At 37.2% G+C, this 20,062-nt stretch overlaps 1 protein-coding gene across 2 annotated transcripts in view; it reads left to right on the top strand.

The window, feature by feature from the left end:
* The window catches only part of LOC117416865 (anosmin-1-like), a 55,623-nt gene extending 36,784 nt beyond the window's left edge, over window positions 1-18,839 (top strand). Inside the window, exons 6-14 of one of the 2 annotated variants that reach the window (XM_034028309.3) lie at window positions 1,210-1,339; window positions 5,934-6,139; window positions 11,732-11,867; window positions 12,479-12,640; window positions 13,346-13,434; window positions 16,376-16,544; window positions 17,073-17,302; window positions 17,738-17,879; window positions 18,405-18,839. In XM_034028309.3, the coding sequence (XP_033884200.3) occupies window positions 1,210-1,339; window positions 5,934-6,139; window positions 11,732-11,867; window positions 12,479-12,640; window positions 13,346-13,434; window positions 16,376-16,544; window positions 17,073-17,302; window positions 17,738-17,878 (1,263 nt within the window). In that variant the 3' untranslated portion in view covers window position 17,879; window positions 18,405-18,839. Of the gene's footprint in view, window positions 1-1,209; window positions 1,340-5,933; window positions 6,140-11,731; window positions 11,868-12,475; window positions 12,641-13,345; window positions 13,435-16,375; window positions 16,545-17,072; window positions 17,303-17,737; window positions 17,880-18,404 lie in introns of both variants that reach the window. The other variant, XM_034028308.3, reaches the window with a different exon arrangement.
* The last annotated feature ends 1,223 nt before the right edge of the window (window positions 18,840-20,062 follow it).

The following is a 20,062-nucleotide window of genomic DNA, read 5'->3' as shown; positions in this document are numbered from 1 at the left end:
ATTAAAAGATTATTAATATTTAGATCATTAATACACACCCCGATATATATGTTGTGAGATTCAAATTTTTAATTTGTTATTTGAACACCTGTTTCTGTACTCAAATATTATCACGTTCAGATTAACCCCTTGTCCTTTACTGATAACATTTGACACCATCAAGGCTATAGCCTAAAGTGTGTAAGTTTGACAGTCTGCTAATTCAGTTATCACTTCAGGCTCTACAAAGCAGCCCACCAAGACTTTCAAATGACCCCATGCTGACCAGAAACTGTAACCAGCTGCTGTTTTAAAGGGGCGAAGTAGTTTGTTAGAGAGAAAGAAAGTGCTTCTGAAGTTTCTTACCTGTGATACTATGCATGAAGCCACGGCAGTAGTAAAGAATTCTCAGTATGTGCCTGACTGTATCCAGGGACCTTAGCTTACCTTTCATGAGCACTACATTCTAATTCAAAATAGCTATATATTTTATTTTCTTCTTTTTTCACTCTTCCTTTACCTTTTACTTGTTCTTGCTACAATTACTGTTTTATTTTTTTTTTAAATGATAAGTCTGTGTTTTAAAGCTACTCTTGAGATATCATTGTCTTTCACAGGTATGTGTAACCTAAGCTAGATCAGCCAATGTGTCTTTACAGAAGAGTCTGCGCAATCCCGTTGTCTTTAGTTTTGCTGGTAATACACTGCTGCACTCTAGATGGTGCTGGCACTTATGAATATAAACACACCTTATGTGGTCTAGCCTGCATTACATATGTCTATGGCAGGCAGGCAACTGAAGGTCAGCTCCTGAGTTCTAAGTCAAAGCTCTTAACACATACTTAGCAAAAACTAAATATAAAAACACAATCTTTGAGTAATTGCAATAAGAACCACTGATAATACATGCACAAATCTAAAAAAATAAAGGAAAAGTTTTTTTTTAAATGTAGTTTGAAGCTGTTTACTCATATCTAAAGCAGCCTCCACACTGTGTTAACATCACAACAAAAATCACCTGGAGTTTATTAACTTTTATAAGGTATAAAGTGCCCTGTTTTGATTGAACACTCCTATCTCGTCTGCCAGTTTTGGTGAGATCTATGTTAGTCCTCCATATGCTTGCATGTTTCTTATCAATGTATATGTGGCATTAGAGGTTATGTAGCGGTGCACATTGAAAACGTTAGCTGACAATTACTCTTAATTTCCCTTTCTTGAAACCCCCAGACAACAGAGGATCACAGTCACCTGAAAGACATAAGGCCAAACAGATGGTACCAGTTCCGAGTTGCTGCAATCAACGCTCAGGGCACACGCGGCTTTACAACCCCGAGCAAGCATTTCCATTCCTCTAGAGGTGAGAAACTGGAGAATCACACATTTGTTATAAACTCAAAACCCTTTCTGGGGACTATTCCTACGTGAGCCTGGCAATGTGCCAGTGCATAAAAGAAAGCAGAATCTGAAAACATACCTTTGTATATTTCATGTTTCTCATGCTAGATCTTTAAAGGCAGATATAATTGTATTTACTTAAAAACAGGTTGCATATTACTACTGATAGAATAGGACTGCAGGGGATCTCATAGACTTATTTGAGTTTACTGACCCTTTGACTTTAAACTCTGTTGTCAGGTATAATAGCTACATCTGCACAAAGTTTGAAGCATGAAAAGCAATTGGCCTGTGCCACTAATCTCACGTACAGAATGTCTCGAGTGCAGTGAAGCCTGTCTAACCCTAAACATTAAGCATCCGTTCTAATTTCCAAACATTGCAGCGGTGCCACAACACTTCTATATAGGAAAGACTCACTTTTTGACAGTCCGGATTTGTTTATATTGATGGTAATGTCAAGTCATATTCAAGTCATCGTCTCTTTTACAGAGCGGTCCAAATGGTGGCTTGCTGATCAAATAAACCCCAGTTGTTGGATTGTATAAATCATACACTCACAGTTCTACTGTGTTCAGCTTTGTTTTATGAAGTGTTAACATTCTCCTCATTGTCATAGTGTCTGGTTTATTGTACCTTTTGGTTCATGTATGAACTCAGCAGCAAGCGAACATAGATATCACTGTATGTTAGATAAGGAGAACCAGCTTTCAGAGCCACATTAAGTGTTTATGAAATCATTTTTCTCCATTAGTTTTATGTGTCACTGAAACATTGTCTAATAATGAAATGTATTTATCAAATGGCCAGTATTTTAGGTGATAAAGAATGTTGGGGTCAGAGGTCCATACGTCTAGCTGCCATCACATAACGAAAGCGTCAGATGAAAGCAAACTCTGGGCTGATAACACAGTGAAGAAAAATCTAAATGACAGTTCTTCAGTCTTGACCAAAAACTTCTTGCTCTTTTTATGAAGTTCCTCCCGTATGAAATTGACTCTTTGCTTTAGAACTTAGAGCATTTTTGCTGTGGTGTTGAACGTCACAGGATGAAACATACATACTGCAGTTCATACTGCACCCTGGAGGCAGACACCGCTTTCCAGGCCCACCGAGAGGGCGGGGAGGACGTGGAAATTTCCCCAGGGCCCAATGCCTCGAAGGGGGGCCCTGATGAAGGGGGAACTTTTTTTTTTGTTTTGTTTTTTAAATAGGCTGTAACAGGGCGAGGAGCCCTGTACAGTGTTGATTTGTTTATTTTATTTTAGAACGGGATTTCCCCCTCCAGCCCTGTGTTATTTTGTATTTTATTATTATTGTTATGATTTATTTATATGACGGCGAGCACCGTATGTTTTGTTATTGTTTTGTATTTTGACGGCGTAGCCGATTTGTTTGTTTTGTTTGGTAATTGATAAACTCGTGCAGAAGGTGGCCATCTCCCGAATTAGTTAAGTGATTAATTTTGTTGCTAATCGGGAGATGGTCACCTGAATATAAAAAGCCTGCAGCACTCTCAGTTCGAGGTGGGGTGTTCGAGAGGAGGAACGAGAGTGCGAGCGAGAGGAAACAAAAAGAAAGAAAAAAAGATAACGGATCAGTGAAGGCTGTTGCCCAGCCTGACCGTGCATTTTGTGTTCGAGATTTATTTTTATTTTGCTCTGCGAGCACAGTGTTTTTGTTTGACCATTTTATTTATTTTTGTTATTTAAAAATAAAAAGACAAGCCGTCTTTCTTACTTTAACTGCAGTCCCTGGTGTCAATTTATTTTGTTCCTGCTTCTGCCGAGACGTCACCACCCAGCCACCCTGTCACATAGGCATATATAAAATATTTTAAAACAACTAGTCCGGCACAAGACCCTTTGCGTTCCCACCACCACATTAAAAAGAAAAACTCCAGTACTGCACACCGAGCCGATGTGCTTCTGTTGTGTAATGATTGTGTATCCAGGCGCTGTCAAACACTTCCTTTCACACAATGATTTAAACTTTCGCATTTCCTTTCACACAATGATTTAAACTTTTCGCATTTCATATTTTACTACACCAAAAACCTTTTTTTAAGACTTTTAAAAACTTTAAAAGAACCCTAAAGTTGCACAATATATACCACAGTATGAATTATTCTATTATTAAGATCTATTATTTGCTCAAAACAACGTGGTGCAGCAGTTTGTTAGAAAAATTGTATTGTGTAAAATAAATAAAGTACTTTCTTCAGCTGGTGGTAAACACAATTAGAGAATGATCGGTTATATTGCTTAAAATACAAATATATTTACCAATACAGGCTATTAGTTAAGAGCAGAGATGAGTGGTTTATTTTTGGCACGGGATAAATAAAATAGTGTATAGCAACACCATTAAAATGTAGTTTATGCTAAAAACATATGTTATTTGATGTTAAGTAAGCTTCCGATTAATGACTATTACACGTGGAGTTTGTACAAAAAAAATATTTATTCACTTACCTAAAAAAAAAGTTTGAATACTGTAAATAACTTAAACATAACTACTTTGAGAAAAAGTAAACTATCGTGCTGCAGATTTTAATTGAGATATTGAAACTTCTAGGCATCGTTGACAGTTTCCTTCAAACCCATTATCAAAATACTGTATCGGTTGAAATGATCTTCCTCAGACACTGCTAAGATTGCAAGTATCATTGCTTGGTTTAGAAGCTTGGTTTAGACTACAGTATACTACAAAGTCGGATGAATGTAGTACCGGGGGGGCAGCGGGACATACCAATCCTTCCTCGGGGCCCATGACGGCTCTCGGCGGCCCTGTCGCTTTCTGTTACCTTCTGCTGCTGGGCAGAAATGTTTGAGTATGTGAATCAAGTATTAAAGATACATTTCATTCATAGTTATGTATTCATAGTTATATAGTGCTCTCTTTCTATGTCACAATTTGATAGTACACAATTCATTTAATTCTCTATCTGACATTTTTTATCAATGGTTTTTATCGACAATAGTTGTCGGAACAAGATGGCTTTGCTCACAGAATGACACGCAGTAATGACAAGCAAGTACCTAACGAGAGAACCGCTGGGGAATGCGAACAAACAAACTGGACTGTCACTTCTTATTAAAATAGGCTTGTCCTTACACACTAGCATCATCTGGAGTTTAATCTTAAGCAACAAGTCTAGTGAATAGAAAACAGGCACACCATGCGGTGAGCATTGGGCAGCTTGTGATTGATGATAGGAGCATTCATCATTTTGCAATCAAAGAATTCTGAGCCTATTCAAGCGATGTATCGATCACTGCCATTAAGAACACAAGTGCTGGCCTGGCATTATCCCCATCTAAAAATCAAAAGCGGCAGGAAAAAAAATAGCTGTCTAATGAGGCAGAAATGAATGCATTCACAATAATGTCTTTCTAAACAGGTCTCTGCTTCTTGTTTACTGCTGTTTTTCACAGGGGTCCAATTTTCAAATGACTTCACAGTTCATTCCATTTCACCTCTCTTCATGAAGTTCAGTCCTGTTCCGTTTAGCTCATTCCTAGCAATCAGTGAAGCCCATATGCGTTCATGTGCCCTGTCCGGTTTCTTTATTTATTTATTCATGTCGATCTCCAGTTCTTTGTTTCATTTCGTTCATGCTGTTAAACTAATCCTTTCAAAAATGAGTATCTGTGTACAAAGTCTTACTTCATTGATATAATGTAGAAATACAGGAGTGTGGATTTCTGTGCCTATAAATTATACATACAGTAGATAATCTCTTTCTAATATATAACATATAGTAATTAATACTTAATCATAATTGCATGTGAAAAACACAATATCCTCCTCAGACCTCAGGGTGTCTGTTATTATTTATTTTTATTTTTTTTCAATAAATGTTTATTTTTTTTTACCTTAAGTGAGTTGGTGAGTTGGAAGATGTGTCACTAAATGTCTATATTTACTTTTGGGGGAAATAAAATGCATCTAAATGGAGCCTTTATGGAACCTCCTGGTGTGGTTTATATTGTATTAAAAATCTTTGGATACACTAAAGTATGACAAACCTAACCTGTTGGAGGTCAATTAAATAATTAAGGGTCTGGTTGGAACATAATCCTGCAGTGGGGAGGACTGGAAGAGCCAAGGTTGCCTACCCCTTAAGGGATAGGGTTGTCATACTTTAGTGTATCCAAAGATTAACAAAAACGCTGTTTAATACAATATAAATCACACCAGGAGGTTCCATAAAGGCACCTTTTAAATACGTTTTAGGTTCCAGCAGCCAAAAAGCTATAATTTATACTTCAAATCCAAACATCTATTTGTATGACTACAAGGAACTGAGGAGATAGGGGCCTCTGTTGAAGCCCATATACTATGTTTAATTAACATCAGCATCAGTGGCCCATTTTTACTCCTTTCTGCTCTGCACTTGATCTTTTCATTTTAAATAACCTTTCTCATCTTTTCTGAATGTTGACAAGCACAAATTATGCTTATAATGCTTTTGTTTAAAAAAAAATTGAAAATGGGTTGTTAAACTATAATTAAAACACATTAATTCAGCTGTTTGTTTCTTTTTGTTGCAGATCCTGTGCCGCCAGAGATGCCGAAGAACGTAAGAAATGGAAACTTCACAGTCCGACCTGACGGCACTGTAAACGTGGTGATCTCCTGGGATCCTCCTCAGGATGAGGACCTGTCTGTCCACCACTACAAAGTCTCCTGGAGTCAAAGAGTACAGAGAAAACACGTGCTGCTGAACAAAAGAGACAGCTCAAAACTAACTGGAGGAGTAAGTACAGTAGTGTCCAATAAAATGTCAGAAGTGGGGTTAATCCGTTCAACACAAAATGGCACAACGTTTGGGTAGTACCTGTGCATGTAAATCTAAACGTGGACAAACACTAACCTTTTAGTTCCTTATTCTCAAAGCGTTTTAGACCAGTCAATAATGTACTCCAATTTTTTTTTTAAATAATACAATCCCTGGTATTGTAATAACATTTGAAAGAAACCACTGTCTTTTTTTAATTTTTTTTATATTTAGTCGTCACCAATGGTTTTTTACCCCGGTTTTCTCCCCAATTTGGAATGCCCAATTATTATTTTTATCCTGGTTCAGTGCTGCAACCCACTGGCGACTCGGGAAACGGAGGCTGTAACACCCGTCATCTGAAACGTGTTCCTGCCAATCCGTCATTTTTCACACTGTGGATCCACAGCGAAGCCACCAGACCAATAGTGCTGGAGGACAACCCAGATCTGAATGGCTCTACTGCAGACCCGCAGGCGCCCTATTAGCCACAGGGGTCGCTGGTGCACGGTGAACCATGGATTGCCGTGCTGACCTAAGCCCTCCCTACCCAGGCAGCGCTTGGCCAATTGTGCGCCACCCCCTAGGATCCCCCGGTCATGGTCGGCAATGACATAGCCTGGATTCGAACCTGCGATCTTCAGGCTATAGGGTGTGCGGAGCACCTTTACTGGATGCGCCACTCGGGAGCCCCCAGAAACCACTGTCTTAATTAAATTAAACTTCTGAGTATTTGCACTGTAATTTGGGTAATTGACAAAAATGGGCTGCCCAGTATTTTTATTAAACAATAAACTGGGATATCAAACTGGACAAGGTAATACATTGCTGAAACATCTGGTTATGTCTGATGTGTTAAGCAGTGGCACTGCTAACAAGCGCTACAGAACAGAGGTGGGGTGTCAGATGGCTCTTCTACAGTACAAAAGGCCAATATTGTTAGGAAGCCTGTGGATAGGAGACTTATTTTGTTGAGAGTAAAAATAACAAAAATACATATATAACATTTCTAAAATCAAATGTGACAGGCATGCTATTGCTGGAGTCTATACCTTGGGAAGAAATATCAAGCTTGGTTCCATGAATAAAGTGGTTTTCATGCGATGGCTGTAAATCTAAAGGTTCTGGTCTTAAAGATGACAGAATGGTTCTGCAGGCTATGTTTAATGTCTGTGATAAGACAGATTTTAGTGGATTTATTTTAGCACCAATGTGATATTCAGTCTCTTAAACGCAAGGCTTTTGATGGAAGTTATATTAAAAAGGTTTCAAGTTTTACAAGCCAATGTAGGCCTTCACATTTTCCAAAACAGTAGCATACAGTGTCATTTTACATTAGTGTATGCCAAACGTGTGTAGCCTATACCTACCTGCCATGCCAATCATGTAAACTATGGACAGATGAATTATTCTAACTTTGTGTAACTTACTCAATTCAATAATCACTTTGCAATAAACAAAGGTGGTGTGGATAAGTTTAATGCATAATTTATATTTTCTTTAAAAGGTATTTCAAAACTTAGAGGTCATTAAATTGGTCATTTAGCATATACGTATTTCACCGCAGTGAAGCAATTTGTCTTGTATGAAGGCATCTAGGGAGAATTTTTTTTTTTTTTTTTAATTCCAACACATACTGAACTAGATTGCCTTTCACTGGTTAACCCAGTGTATATAGTCAAAAACAGTTTGTGTTAACTGAATACAGTTCATGTTCTATTAGGATATATTTTAATGGGGTGTTGTAATAATAAGGGGGGCATATTTTACCCTACAATGTAGACTCCCAGCTTTGTAATCAGAAAGCTGTGAATTCAAGTCCCAATATCCCCAGTGTCAGGTAGCATTAACTAACCCTTACGTATGGTGTCAGTGATGGGATGTTCAACCCAACTAAAGAACCCAACATAAGCTGAAGAATTCAGCAAAGCAGTTTCTTGAGCAGGTGTACTGTGTATGGGGGTACTGTAATAAGGGGAAGGCAATGAACAGGCTAATACAGACCAATGTGCTCAAATTCCTGACCCCTTCATGGGTGCTAGTTCCCACTGTGCTGATGGAGATCACATCTTTAATTTAGTGAGGTCCAAAAATGGAGTAATAACACCTGTTTCATGTTTCCTTACACTCCTGGATACATTTAACCTGTCATGATTAAAATGGCAGTCGAAACAAACATTGTGGGATTAGCAATAATTTTTACAAGGGTTCCCACAGCATTCTCTGGTGTAATAGGAGCAGCAGCAGCACAAATTTACCGTGTTCCAATTTACCGTCAAGGCAATTAAAAATAAGCAGTTGCAGATTAAACTAAATGTTGACATGTAAACCCAGATTAGGGTTCAAAAACAACTGGCGATAGGTAATAAATACAGTATGTATTTGCCAATGCAACAGGTGTTTAAAGTATTTTAGGCCATGCTGAAATCTCATTTGTCAGAAAGCCAGTGTTTTTTTTTTTTTTTGCTATTTTAAAGGTGTTGGGGGCAAGAAAAGTATATCATATGATGTGAAATGAAAAAGCCATCTGGTTGCATATATCTAATACATGTGTATTTAATTGTAAGTGACAAATAGGTTAACTGAAATCTTGTTTCCATACACTGACTGTTCACACGTGTCAATCGGTGCTTTTAATATGGAAAAGAAACATTTGTAAAGCATTAGCCCACAGGTAATGAACTTCTTAATCAGTACATTAATGCTTTAGGAACATTTATCTGCTTGGCAGCTGGCCTACTGATGTAAGGGCCTATTAAGATACATCCGGTGACAGATTTGAATGCAGCACTAGCACATGTATTGATGTTGGAACAATGTGAGGTATTACCTGCATTCAGTGGCTTTTTACTAAAACCAAAATGGCTACTTTTGAAGGTCTGATAACCAAGGGTTTAAATTGTCTTACTTCAGTGCTGCTCTGACATTGTGGTGTGGATATCGGCTTATATTGTACAGCACTCTACGATATTTTATACATACAATCTAGCTCGTTCCAGGCTATTAGGTATGATATCTAATATTGTACCGAAATAGCCCTTTCTATAACACAAGCAGTTAATACTTAAAGGAATTTCATTTGTTTAATTTAAAGCACTGCACTCTTAATTAGGGGATGTTTCTATCAAACCCATACAGTTTGTGGTTATCAAGAAACCAGCAAAGATTCTTCCTTTTTATCTTTATATATATATATATATATATATATATATATATATATATATATATATATATATATATATATATATATATATACATATATACAGTGGTTTGCAGAAGTATTCACCCCCTTGCAAAGTTTTCACATTTTGTTGGCACCTGAATGTGCTCCACGACGCTTTCAAATTAGACTTTACATGTAAAATCTACACAAACTACTCCACGTTGATAAAGTTAAAAAATGCATATAGAATATAAATAAGTAAGATTTACAGAGAAAAACAGATTAATCTCAGGTGCATAAGTATTCAACCCCTTTGCTACTGCAGCCCTAAATCAGCTCAGGTGCAAATTATTTGTTTGAAAGGTCACAAAATTAGCGAAATGGTTTCAGCCTGTGTGTACTCAAAGTGGTTTAACTTGTAGATAATTTCCCTCAGGTATATAAAGACTTTCAAGCTGCAACTCACATAGTGATCCAAAAAAGCAACCATGAAGACCAAGGAGCTTTCGAAACAAGTCAGGGATAAAGTGGTAGAGAGGCACAGAGCAGGAGAAGGGTACAAGAAAATTTCAAAGGCGCTGATTATCCCTCTCAGCACAGTGAAGTCCATCATTAAGAAGTGGAAGATCACCACCCAGACACTAGCCAGATCAGGTCGCCCTCCCAAACTGATCAGCTGGGCAAGCAGGGAACTGGTTCTGGATGTCATTCTGAGACCTTGAGAGATCTGCAAAGTTCTGTGTCTGAGATGGGAGTCAGTGTTCACACATCAACAATAAGCCAGTCCCTACACAAAACTGGCCTGTATGGACGGGTGGCAAGAAAAAAGCCATTACTCAAAAAGCCTCATCTTAAAGCACGTATGGAGTTTGCAAAAAAGCATGTAGATGATACTGCAGACATGTGGAAAAAGGTTTTGTGGTCAGACGAGACAAAAATTGAAGTTTTCAGTCTAAATTCCAAGCGTTATGTCTGGCGCAAGCCCAACACTGCACATCACCCAGTCAACACCATCCCAACTGTCAAGCATGGTGGTGGCAGCATCATGTTATGGGGATGCTTCTCTTCAGCAGGGACTGGGAAGCTTGACAAGATAGAGGGGAGAATGGATGGTGCAAAGTACAGGCGAATCCTTGTTTGAGTCAGCCAAGACTCTGAAACTGGGGAGGAAATTCACATTTCAGCAGGATAATGACCCAAAGCACAAAGCCAAAGCCACACTGGAGTGGTTGAACAAGAAGAGAATTAATGTTCTTGACTGGCCCAGCCATTTATGGCGAGACTTGAAGATTGCAGTCCATCGACAACCCCCAACAAACTTATCAGAACTGGAGCAATTTCCCTGTGAAGAATGGCCAAAAATTTCACCTTCCTACTGTGCAAGGCTAGCAGAGACCTAGCCAGACTCATAGCAGTAATTGCTACAAAAGGTGTTTCTACCAAATACTGACTTAGGAGGCTGTGTGGTCCAGTGGTTAAAGAAACAGGCTTGTAACCAGGAAATCCCCGGTTCAAATCCTGGCTCAGCCATTGACTCATTGTGTGACCCTGAGCAAGTCGCTTGTGCTCCGTCTTTCGGGTGGGTGACTCTGCAAGTGATGCATAGTTTACACACCATAGTCTCGTATCTTGTAAAGCGCTTTGTGATGGTGGTCCACTATGAAAAGGTGCTATATAAAGGATTATTATTAAGGGGCTGAATACTTATGCAACCAGTAAATTTCATTTTATACATTTTCTTTGCAAGTTTTGCTGACATTTAACCTCCTCCTCATATAAAAGTGTTCAGAGTGCGAAAAAAAGTAAGAAAACTAACGGTGAATTAAAGACTAGTGATTTAATACTGTACACTTAGTTTTTTACAGTTAAATGCATATCGTTTACTACAGGACAAATGTTTTGTACCATTAACTGGAACGATACAGTTTGTCAGTATCTAAAAAAAGGCATGAATTGACGACTGATGAGAGCTATCAATTAGGCGTTGCACTTGGTGGTTTTTTTTGTGAATAAGACTATATTTTAAAAAAAAACAAGATTTGGTGACATTGGTGTTTGGTAACTGAACTATATCCCGTTAAGACCGCCCACGCAGCATTTGACAGGCTGCACAAAATGTCATTTTATCAGCCAAGATGATTATTGGTTGTTAGTTGTGTTGGAAATTAATTCTATCTTGTGGTTACTTAGTAAAGCCTGACCACGCAGCATTTGACAGGCTACATAAAATGTGACAGTAAGCAGGTTTGTGAGATGAAAACGGGTTCATCTGTATATATATATATATATATATATATATATATATATATATATATATATATATATATATATATTCTATATTCGAAAGTCACTGGACAATTGGAAAGTATTTTTAACTTCTGTGTTTTCTTTGTTGGTTTAATCTACAGAATGCATCTGAAATACTCATTGAACAGCTCCAGCCCAACATGGATTACCTGATACAGGTACAAGCGATAACGTACTGGGGACAGAAGCGCTTGAAGAGTGTCAAATCCCAGCTTGTCCTCACTACAACTCGCACAGGTAAATATGCATAAAGAGATGGATGTACTGATACTACATATGAACAATGTGTAGGTATGTATTTTATTCTCATCCAGGACAATAGGGAACACCCTCTAAGTCTGGAATATTGTTTACTGAACTAAATAGAAAGAATAGTATGTGATTTTTTTCTGTTTCTGTTTTTAATTATAGTATAAATCCCAAACTAATTCTGCCAAAACCAACTCCAGACACTTAGCCCAAGACTACAGATCCTTAATAAAACCTGCAAGTTTTATAGCACACAGTTAGTTTTGCTTGCCTTTTTAATTTTGTTAACTAAACAATAAATTAACTGTGGTGGTTCAATATGTTTATGCATATAGTCCGCTACACATGCATACAGTACACGTCTATTTCTTTGTAAAGATTTTTGAACATCCATTGTAACTATTACAATTTACAGTAGCTTCATGTAAAACATTTTATACTGAATCTGGAAAGAACTTAATTCTGTACTGTCACCGCTGTGCTAAGTTTGCTCCATTTTATTGTAAAAGGGAAAACAAAACTGCAAATGTTAGAGAGCTTGCAAGAAAGTAATTTTGAAGCTGTTTAAATGGATTTTTTATGCCCTTTTTCATAAGCAGATACAGCCGCCAACTCTCTCCATGGTAGCTCAACTGGGGAAGTGTCTAATGAATTGCCAAGTACTCATGTGGTACCCAGTATCAGGAGACTGGAAGCTGCAGCTCCACACTATCATAACAACCAGCTACAAGTTAAGGTCTTCTGGAAGAAGGCCCAGGAAGGCAAGCTACATTATTTAATTACTCAGACTGATGAAAGAAAGCATTTCCTCTTTAGTTGCTGGGTTTCTCTGGGTCAAAAAGTTGAACCATTAAAAGAAAGCTTATTAATTGGCACAAATCAATGCTGACCCTGGGGTTTTATGTATTTTAGCTTCTCTGCGGAAAAATAAAATATCAAGGATTTGCATTTCCGAAATCCTATGCGAGCGACATCATGGCAACAGGGAAAGTATGTTTAGGAAACCACAGAACACCATAAATATGGAGTGCTGATTTACTGTTATCTTAAGAAAAAATATATAGGAACAGATTTAATAATATCAATATGGTTTATAAATGAAAAGCAGATGTATTAAAAAAAAAAGTTTGAGACAACCTGGAACTCTGTGGGAGATATTTGGATTATTGCTTAAATATAGAATATACAAAATGTAAAGAATATATACCAAAAATTAAAAGGAAATTATATATAAGCTTTGTTTGTAGACTTGCCAGTTTTTTTTAGTTTTGAATGGAATGTTTAATAAAATTGTAATATTTGACCAGAATGCAGTAAAACTTTATCAGGTCCATCTGAAATGCTGGCAGTTCAACTTACAAACCTACTATTTGCGTATATTTTCCTAGCATTTTAACTACATCAGTATCAGTGCTGGTTATAACTTTCATCGTCACGTTAACATCCTGAACTTCACTTTATTGCAGAAACACTTAAAGATCCATACCTGCTAACCTGGTCCACAGTCGTCTGCTCGAGAAATAACACAAAGACAGAAGAAAAGGCAAATGCGCTGGTGGGTGAATGTCTGTTTTCATACTTTGTGTCATTTTCAAAGTTGAAAAGAGCTGGTGGGTGTGCTGGCACTTGCCTTTTCACTGCTTTTTTTGCAACGTCTGCATAACATCCACCATTATATATTTATTCAAAGCTTTTAGAAACTGACTTCTAAGAGTTTATCTTTAAATAGGTAACATTGTATTTATTTAGAGGCTTCTTGTGGTTGTAGGGGTGGTGCTATAGTCCACCTTTGATGATCCCATCAGTGGTTAAATCTAATTACATAAATACAGGGCTAATCTTTCAAAGTTGTTTTGTCCTCTCCATTGTAGCAGTAGCCCACACATCAGAAGATCTATGGTTCCCGTCACTTAGATTCACCTCTCAATCATCTCCACAGAGCTGTGGCCTGAACTGTACAATACAGCCTTGATGACATTTTAATTACGGGGTGGATTTTCAGATAGCAGCTTCAAAGCCCCAAAGAATAAGCAAAAATAAGCTGGTGCCCAATAGTCCCTTACAAGCTGAAACTTTTTTTTTTTTTCTTAAGAACATAACTAAGTTCACAAACGAGAGGAGGCCATTCGGCCCATCTTGCTCATTTGGTTGTTAGTAGCTTATTGATCCCAGAATCTCATCAAGCAGCTTCTTGATGAATCCCAGGGTGTCAGCCTCAACAACATTACTGGGAAGTTGGTTCCAGACCCTCAGAATTCTCTGTGTAAAAAAGTGCCTCTTATTTTCTGTTCTGAATGCCCCTTAATCTAATCTCCATTTGTGACCCCTGGTCCTTGTTTCTTTTTTCAGGTCGAAAAAGTCTCTTGGGTCGACATTGTCAATGCCTTTTAGAATTTTGAAAGCTTGAATCAGATCACCGCATAGTCTTCTTTGCTCAAGACTGGACAGATTCAGTTATTTTAGCCTGTCTGCATATGACATGCCTTTTAAACCCGGAATAATTCTGGTCGCTCTTCTTTGCACTCTTTCTAGAGCAGCAATATCCTTTTTGTAGCGAGGTGACCAGACACAGATGCCTCACTATAAACCGCAATTAGAATTTCATGCCTTATAACAGCAATGATTTTGTACAGAGCAAAAAAAAGCCATTAGATTTAGTGTCCTCGACGTCGTGGATGTAGCGGAGGCGGTCATACCCCCATCCATCCGTTTGTGCAGTAGTATGTCACATTTATGATTTGTACATGTCTAGAGAACAACTCGTCCAACTGTGATGAAACTTGGTTTGGACATTCTTTACTTCAAGGTTTGAGAGTTTCTGAATCTGGGTATAAAAGGAGTTGTATATTTAACTTTCATTTTAAAGAGGACCATATATCCATTTGTGATATGACTTTCAACATTCTTTACCACATGTTATTGAGAGTATTAGCGTGGGGATGTATGGAGTAATGCGAGTATGTATAGCATGTACATGTATGGCATGTACACATCAGCACAGGCCATGGTGGTCTGTTTTTTCATTATACTGACAGCTCTATTGTTGGATTTACAGCAGTGGCAGGTATGTATGTTACTAACATACAGTACCTATTGATTTTATTGTCAGTGATTTGGCTGTGGTAATCTCGGATCATAAGATTAAAATTTACATTGTAGTTCAGTGTAGGATCAAGGCACTTTATGTTTTGTGTAGCGCTATATCTTTTAAAACTATCTGAAATTGATAGATTTCTAGACAGAATTTTTTTTATTTTATCTAGTTTTTAAGTAACTCAAAATACGTAAAGTGCTGCACTTTTTTTATGGTTTGCAGATTTGGCGGAATAGCTTATGCAGTCAAATTATATAACACAGTAAAACACATATCCTGTTGTAAAAGTCTGTAAAATAAAAAAAAAAAAGGAAAGCGATCGCCCCAGAGTAATCTCTTTTTATTTTTTATTATACCGATGGCACAAACTAATTGCAGTTGTTGGGTTTTGTTTTGTTTTATGGGATCTGATATTCTGAAACTAAAACCTGGCCACACACGTCTTTTTAAACTAATCCCTGTGTTATTATGTAGTAATATAGAGGGTGCATGCTGGGGGTTGTGGTCCTAGAGGAATGACTGTAGGTGTGCTCTCTTCACAACAGTCTGGGCAGGGTTCTGTCATCACCTGTCTTCCTTATCTCACAACTCCACTGGGCCCATCCCTTGCCTTAGTGTGCCTCTATAGATCTGGGTGTAGGATTTCAACTTGACAGACAGGCTTCATAAACCTGCCTGTCTTTGAGACACTCACACAAAGATCTTCTTTTATTTATTTTTATAACGCTTCATAAAACCTTCAGTCGCAGCTTTACTAAAATAAACTAACTTTGGTTGACAACACCCAGCTGAAACTTTTGTTTTCTTGAATTTAGTTTATTTTAGTTTTCATAGTTGTAATGCTTACAGACTTAAATGATTTTAAATTTGTGTTCACTACATTGCCAGTAATTGTAATCTGTATTGTTGTATGAAAAGTAAAACGACACATAGTATGCCATTGTAAATAGTGGCATATGGATATTTTTTATATGCGATAATACGACTCAATTGTACAGAAATTGTGATTTATAGCGTTTTTGTGACCTTACTAAATCAAATGAGTCATGCTTAATCATTATAGAACATTGAAAAATATCTTACGAAATGGGCTGATAGAAATCTTTTAATGTTCTATATAATTAAATAATTATTATTATTCAGTTGTAAAATAGTTACCATAAATGAAATCTGTAAGTTAGCTGGAGAACATTCTGCTGTCGGCAACAATTTGTCATGTGTAAGTGCTGTGCATTATGCAGCTAATGAAGATGTATAGAGCAGAAAGCATGCAGCCCGATCAGATAAAGCAGTCCCTGTCACTCCTGTGGTTTCTAGGGATGAGACGTTTAGTTTATTAACTGCTTCGCTTTGTAGCTGCTGTTTGAAGCTGACAAGTTACAATTTTTTTCTTTGACTCCAGGGCACGCACTTTGTTATCACTGGCCTCGCGTTTGCTTGCAAGTACAAGGTGACAGTGCAGCCGGTCTCCGCGATGGGCCAGGGAGCAGAGGCTGTGACCTATGTGACCACCCCGCAGTGCAGTTCAGTGAAGAGCAAGGGGGCTACAGCTCTATCCTGCTTAAGAGATGGTAAGTGAAGTGGAAAAAGAAAACATCTGTAAAATATACACAACCAGTACTTTTAACCAGTACTGGTGATTGTCTGTTTGTTTCACATTGTATCACACCCCTTGCTTACTTGGGATCCCTGAATACTTAATTTACTATGGATATGATTGAAATATTGGGTATACATGACAACAGGACATTTTTTTTTTACATATATTTCTACACTACCTCAGACTGGGACCTAGGAGTCCTGTGAGGTTCCATGATTTCCGACGGCATATGTTAACATGTGCCGCTAAAATAAGGTGGGACCTTGAGCTCCCGCCAGAACTGAAAGGGTTAAATAAATGACAATTGATAATAATCGCTTAATTTTGACACCTTGTTGAACTACTTTTGTGCAAACACTATAATACTGATTAGTTTATTATCGGATATGGTATATTAAAGGGTTAAATGTAGCTTTTTAAATATTTTCAAGTAAGTTTATTACTTAATTTCCAACAATCTTTTTGTTTTCTTTCTTTCCATTTTTTTTGCAAATCCCAGAGCGCCACCTTCTGGCCAGAAAAGTAATGCTTAGACCAGAAAAACTGACAGCTGCCTTCAAGACTGTAAATGGGTCGATCCTTGGGGAGTTTCATTGGCAGGTGTTTCAGACCCACCCCACACAAGAGTCTGTGACTGGTTACCAGTTCAGTTGGACGCAGCTCTCCAGGATCAGCAGAACCAGTGCAGTACCGGACACAGTCATCTCCCAAACCCAGATACTGTCCCCTGTAAGTGTAATAACATATTGAGATGACAGACAGTATGTCTAACTGGTATGATAACATACTGAATTTACATTAACACAAAAATATATACATACGTATTCGTTACAACTGTGTAGCTAAAACAATAACTTGTAGGTGTCAATTTTAGTAAAGTACTCTGGTTAAGGGATACATTTCAGTAGCTATTGGGGGGTAATGGAAGCACCCTTCTGTTACAACTTTCTTTATCAACAGTTATTGAGAGTAACAAAAGCTAGGAATATATGATGGAATGTTTTTGTGTGTCTCTACTTATGTCATTTTTATGGTGGATGTATGTCAGGGTGATCTTTTTCATGATACCGAATTTTGTAATTCCAGCTGTGGCATGTGTATGTTACTAACATACAGTGCTTGTTTTAGTTAGTTACTAAACACTATGTTATCTTTTTTCTGCAGGACCAGCCTTTCTTGATAGTTGAACATCTTCAACCAGTGACACTCTACAGAGTCCATGTTCATGTGCTTTCACTGGCTGGTAATGGACCAGCAACTGTCAAAACTTTCCAGACCCCACAGCTGAACAGCACAGCCCGATGAGGTACACTTTTGATCAATGTCTTTTTTAATAATAAACTATAGCAAGTTTCTTTAGCTGTACTTGGGTTTTATAACTGTGTGTTTAAAATGATATTTTATATCATGTCCATGTTTCTAATATTTTATTTCTTACCTGACATGCGTGTTCTGTGTGATTTATATTATAGTTTTTTTTTTCTTAAATCATTATTTGTCCTGCTTATTGCTTACTAACTATTCCTGCAAAAAATGCCTAAGAAAAGACTTAAGGCAACTGTGGGGAAGCATATTAGCATTGCACAGGTTTCGGTATGCAACGCTTTACCTATGGGCACAGTGTAACCCTAATGTGCTTCCCCACTTCCTAAGCAAAACTGCATCATTTGGAACATCATTTGGATTCTCCTAGCAATTCGGTCATTGGATATTAACTATGAAAACACTGCACACTGTACTTTTTTAAATATTAATTAGTATAGTGTATATTGTATTAAATATGAAATCTGCTGTGTTTTAATACATTTTGTGTTTTATTATATTCTTTTAGGGTGCCTTTCCCCAAACGTCTGAATGAACATTTCTGAACCTCCATGGGAACCTGTCACTGTGCTGAACTAAAGCTTCTTTTTAAATGCTGATATTATCCTGACACTGATGATTATTGACATACATATACATGGCCATTCCATGAAAATTGTACATTTGTTACACAGAGAAATAAATCAATATTTTATCACCAAAAAGCACTTGGGTTGCCAGTAGTCAGATATTGATGATTCGAATATAACAAAATCTACATTTAATGGCACAAAATGAAAAAAATATATAATGTAGCCAAAAAAAAGCCTTACGGCTTCTAGATACATTTTATATTAAAAATGATACTGAGGAATTAGTATTGTAGTTAACATTTTTATACTTTAGTCTTGCCAAAAAAAAAAAAAAAAAGAAATATAGAACTTGCTAAAGAATGTTACTGATTCTCTCAATTGTTCCACAGGATTGTACCTTATTGTGACAAAAGAACATACTTTATATATTTAAATATCTATGGTTTACCTTGCACTATCCTTTTCCTCGTAAAAATGTATTCGATCGGGCATTACAATTATAGAAAACACAATTGGGCTTTATTATTATTTTAAATATACTCCCATTGGCTTTTATCATGACAGTATCAAGGATATGAGCTCCCTCTAGTGGACTTACCATGGTTTACCAGGAAGTGTAATTCAGAAGAAAGTAGCAAACCTCTTTCTATTCAATTTATCATAATGGTTCACAATCTAAACACAGTTGTCGCTTAAATCATTAAAGTGTGTGTGAGTTGCTTAAGTGTATTTTAGTGTTAAAGTAAAATGAGAGAATTGGAAACATTTGAATATTTAAATGGTGGGGGTATTTAGATCTGTCATTGTTTAGGTCAACTGAAACGACTTCAAATGGTTCAGGGAAAAGTTCAGATGAAGTCTTTTTCTTTGGGACCATACTGAGAAAACCCTCTATACTACTTTAAATTATCTTACTGCATTTTGTCTAATTGAGTGCATTTTGCTGTGAAAAAGGATCTCACTAACCATCTGCATGTTCTACAAGTAAAAACAGTTATCTACAACATGAATTAGTCACAAGATATTTTGTCAAGAATTATTATACATAAAATATAAAATACATATATTTTAAAACTTAGCTCGTGTCTTTCAAAGAATAGTAAATCTGATTTTAACTATATATTGACTAAAACTTTTCAAATGTATTTATTAGAAATATAGTTACAATTGTCCAATACACTGTATTGGTCAAAAAATAGAGATTGCATGTACTGTCAAAATATTTTTTTAAAAATGCATTCCCCTTCTGTGTAGTAGAAGCATGGTTGGTGGATGCTTCTGTGTCCCAGATTAATTACTCAGGACTCTGTAGAGAACAGACTTTGCTGCAGATATCCACCCTCAACCTCCCTGATGGAGAGAGGTAACCCCAAGGAATAGTCTAGTATCTTATAAGATCACCCCTGCAGTTAATTCAGTGCTGCCCTGACTGCCTATGGTCACCCTACACCTAACTGACAATGTTATGGCAGGTGTTTCTGTTTTGCTTTTGTCCAACACCTTTAGATTGCAAAAAAAGGCCTATTTTCTAGTATTGGTGTAATTCTGTACGTGGTGCGTGGTGAAGAATCAAGTTCTGATCACTTTGGTCTGC

Source organism: Acipenser ruthenus, chromosome 12, assembly GCF_902713425.1.
Source record: "Acipenser ruthenus chromosome 12, fAciRut3.2 maternal haplotype, whole genome shotgun sequence".
Taxonomy (NCBI): domain Eukaryota; kingdom Metazoa; phylum Chordata; class Actinopteri; order Acipenseriformes; family Acipenseridae; genus Acipenser; species Acipenser ruthenus.
Note: the sequence above shows the minus strand (reverse complement) of the source record. Positions and strands in the feature narration are given on the sequence as shown.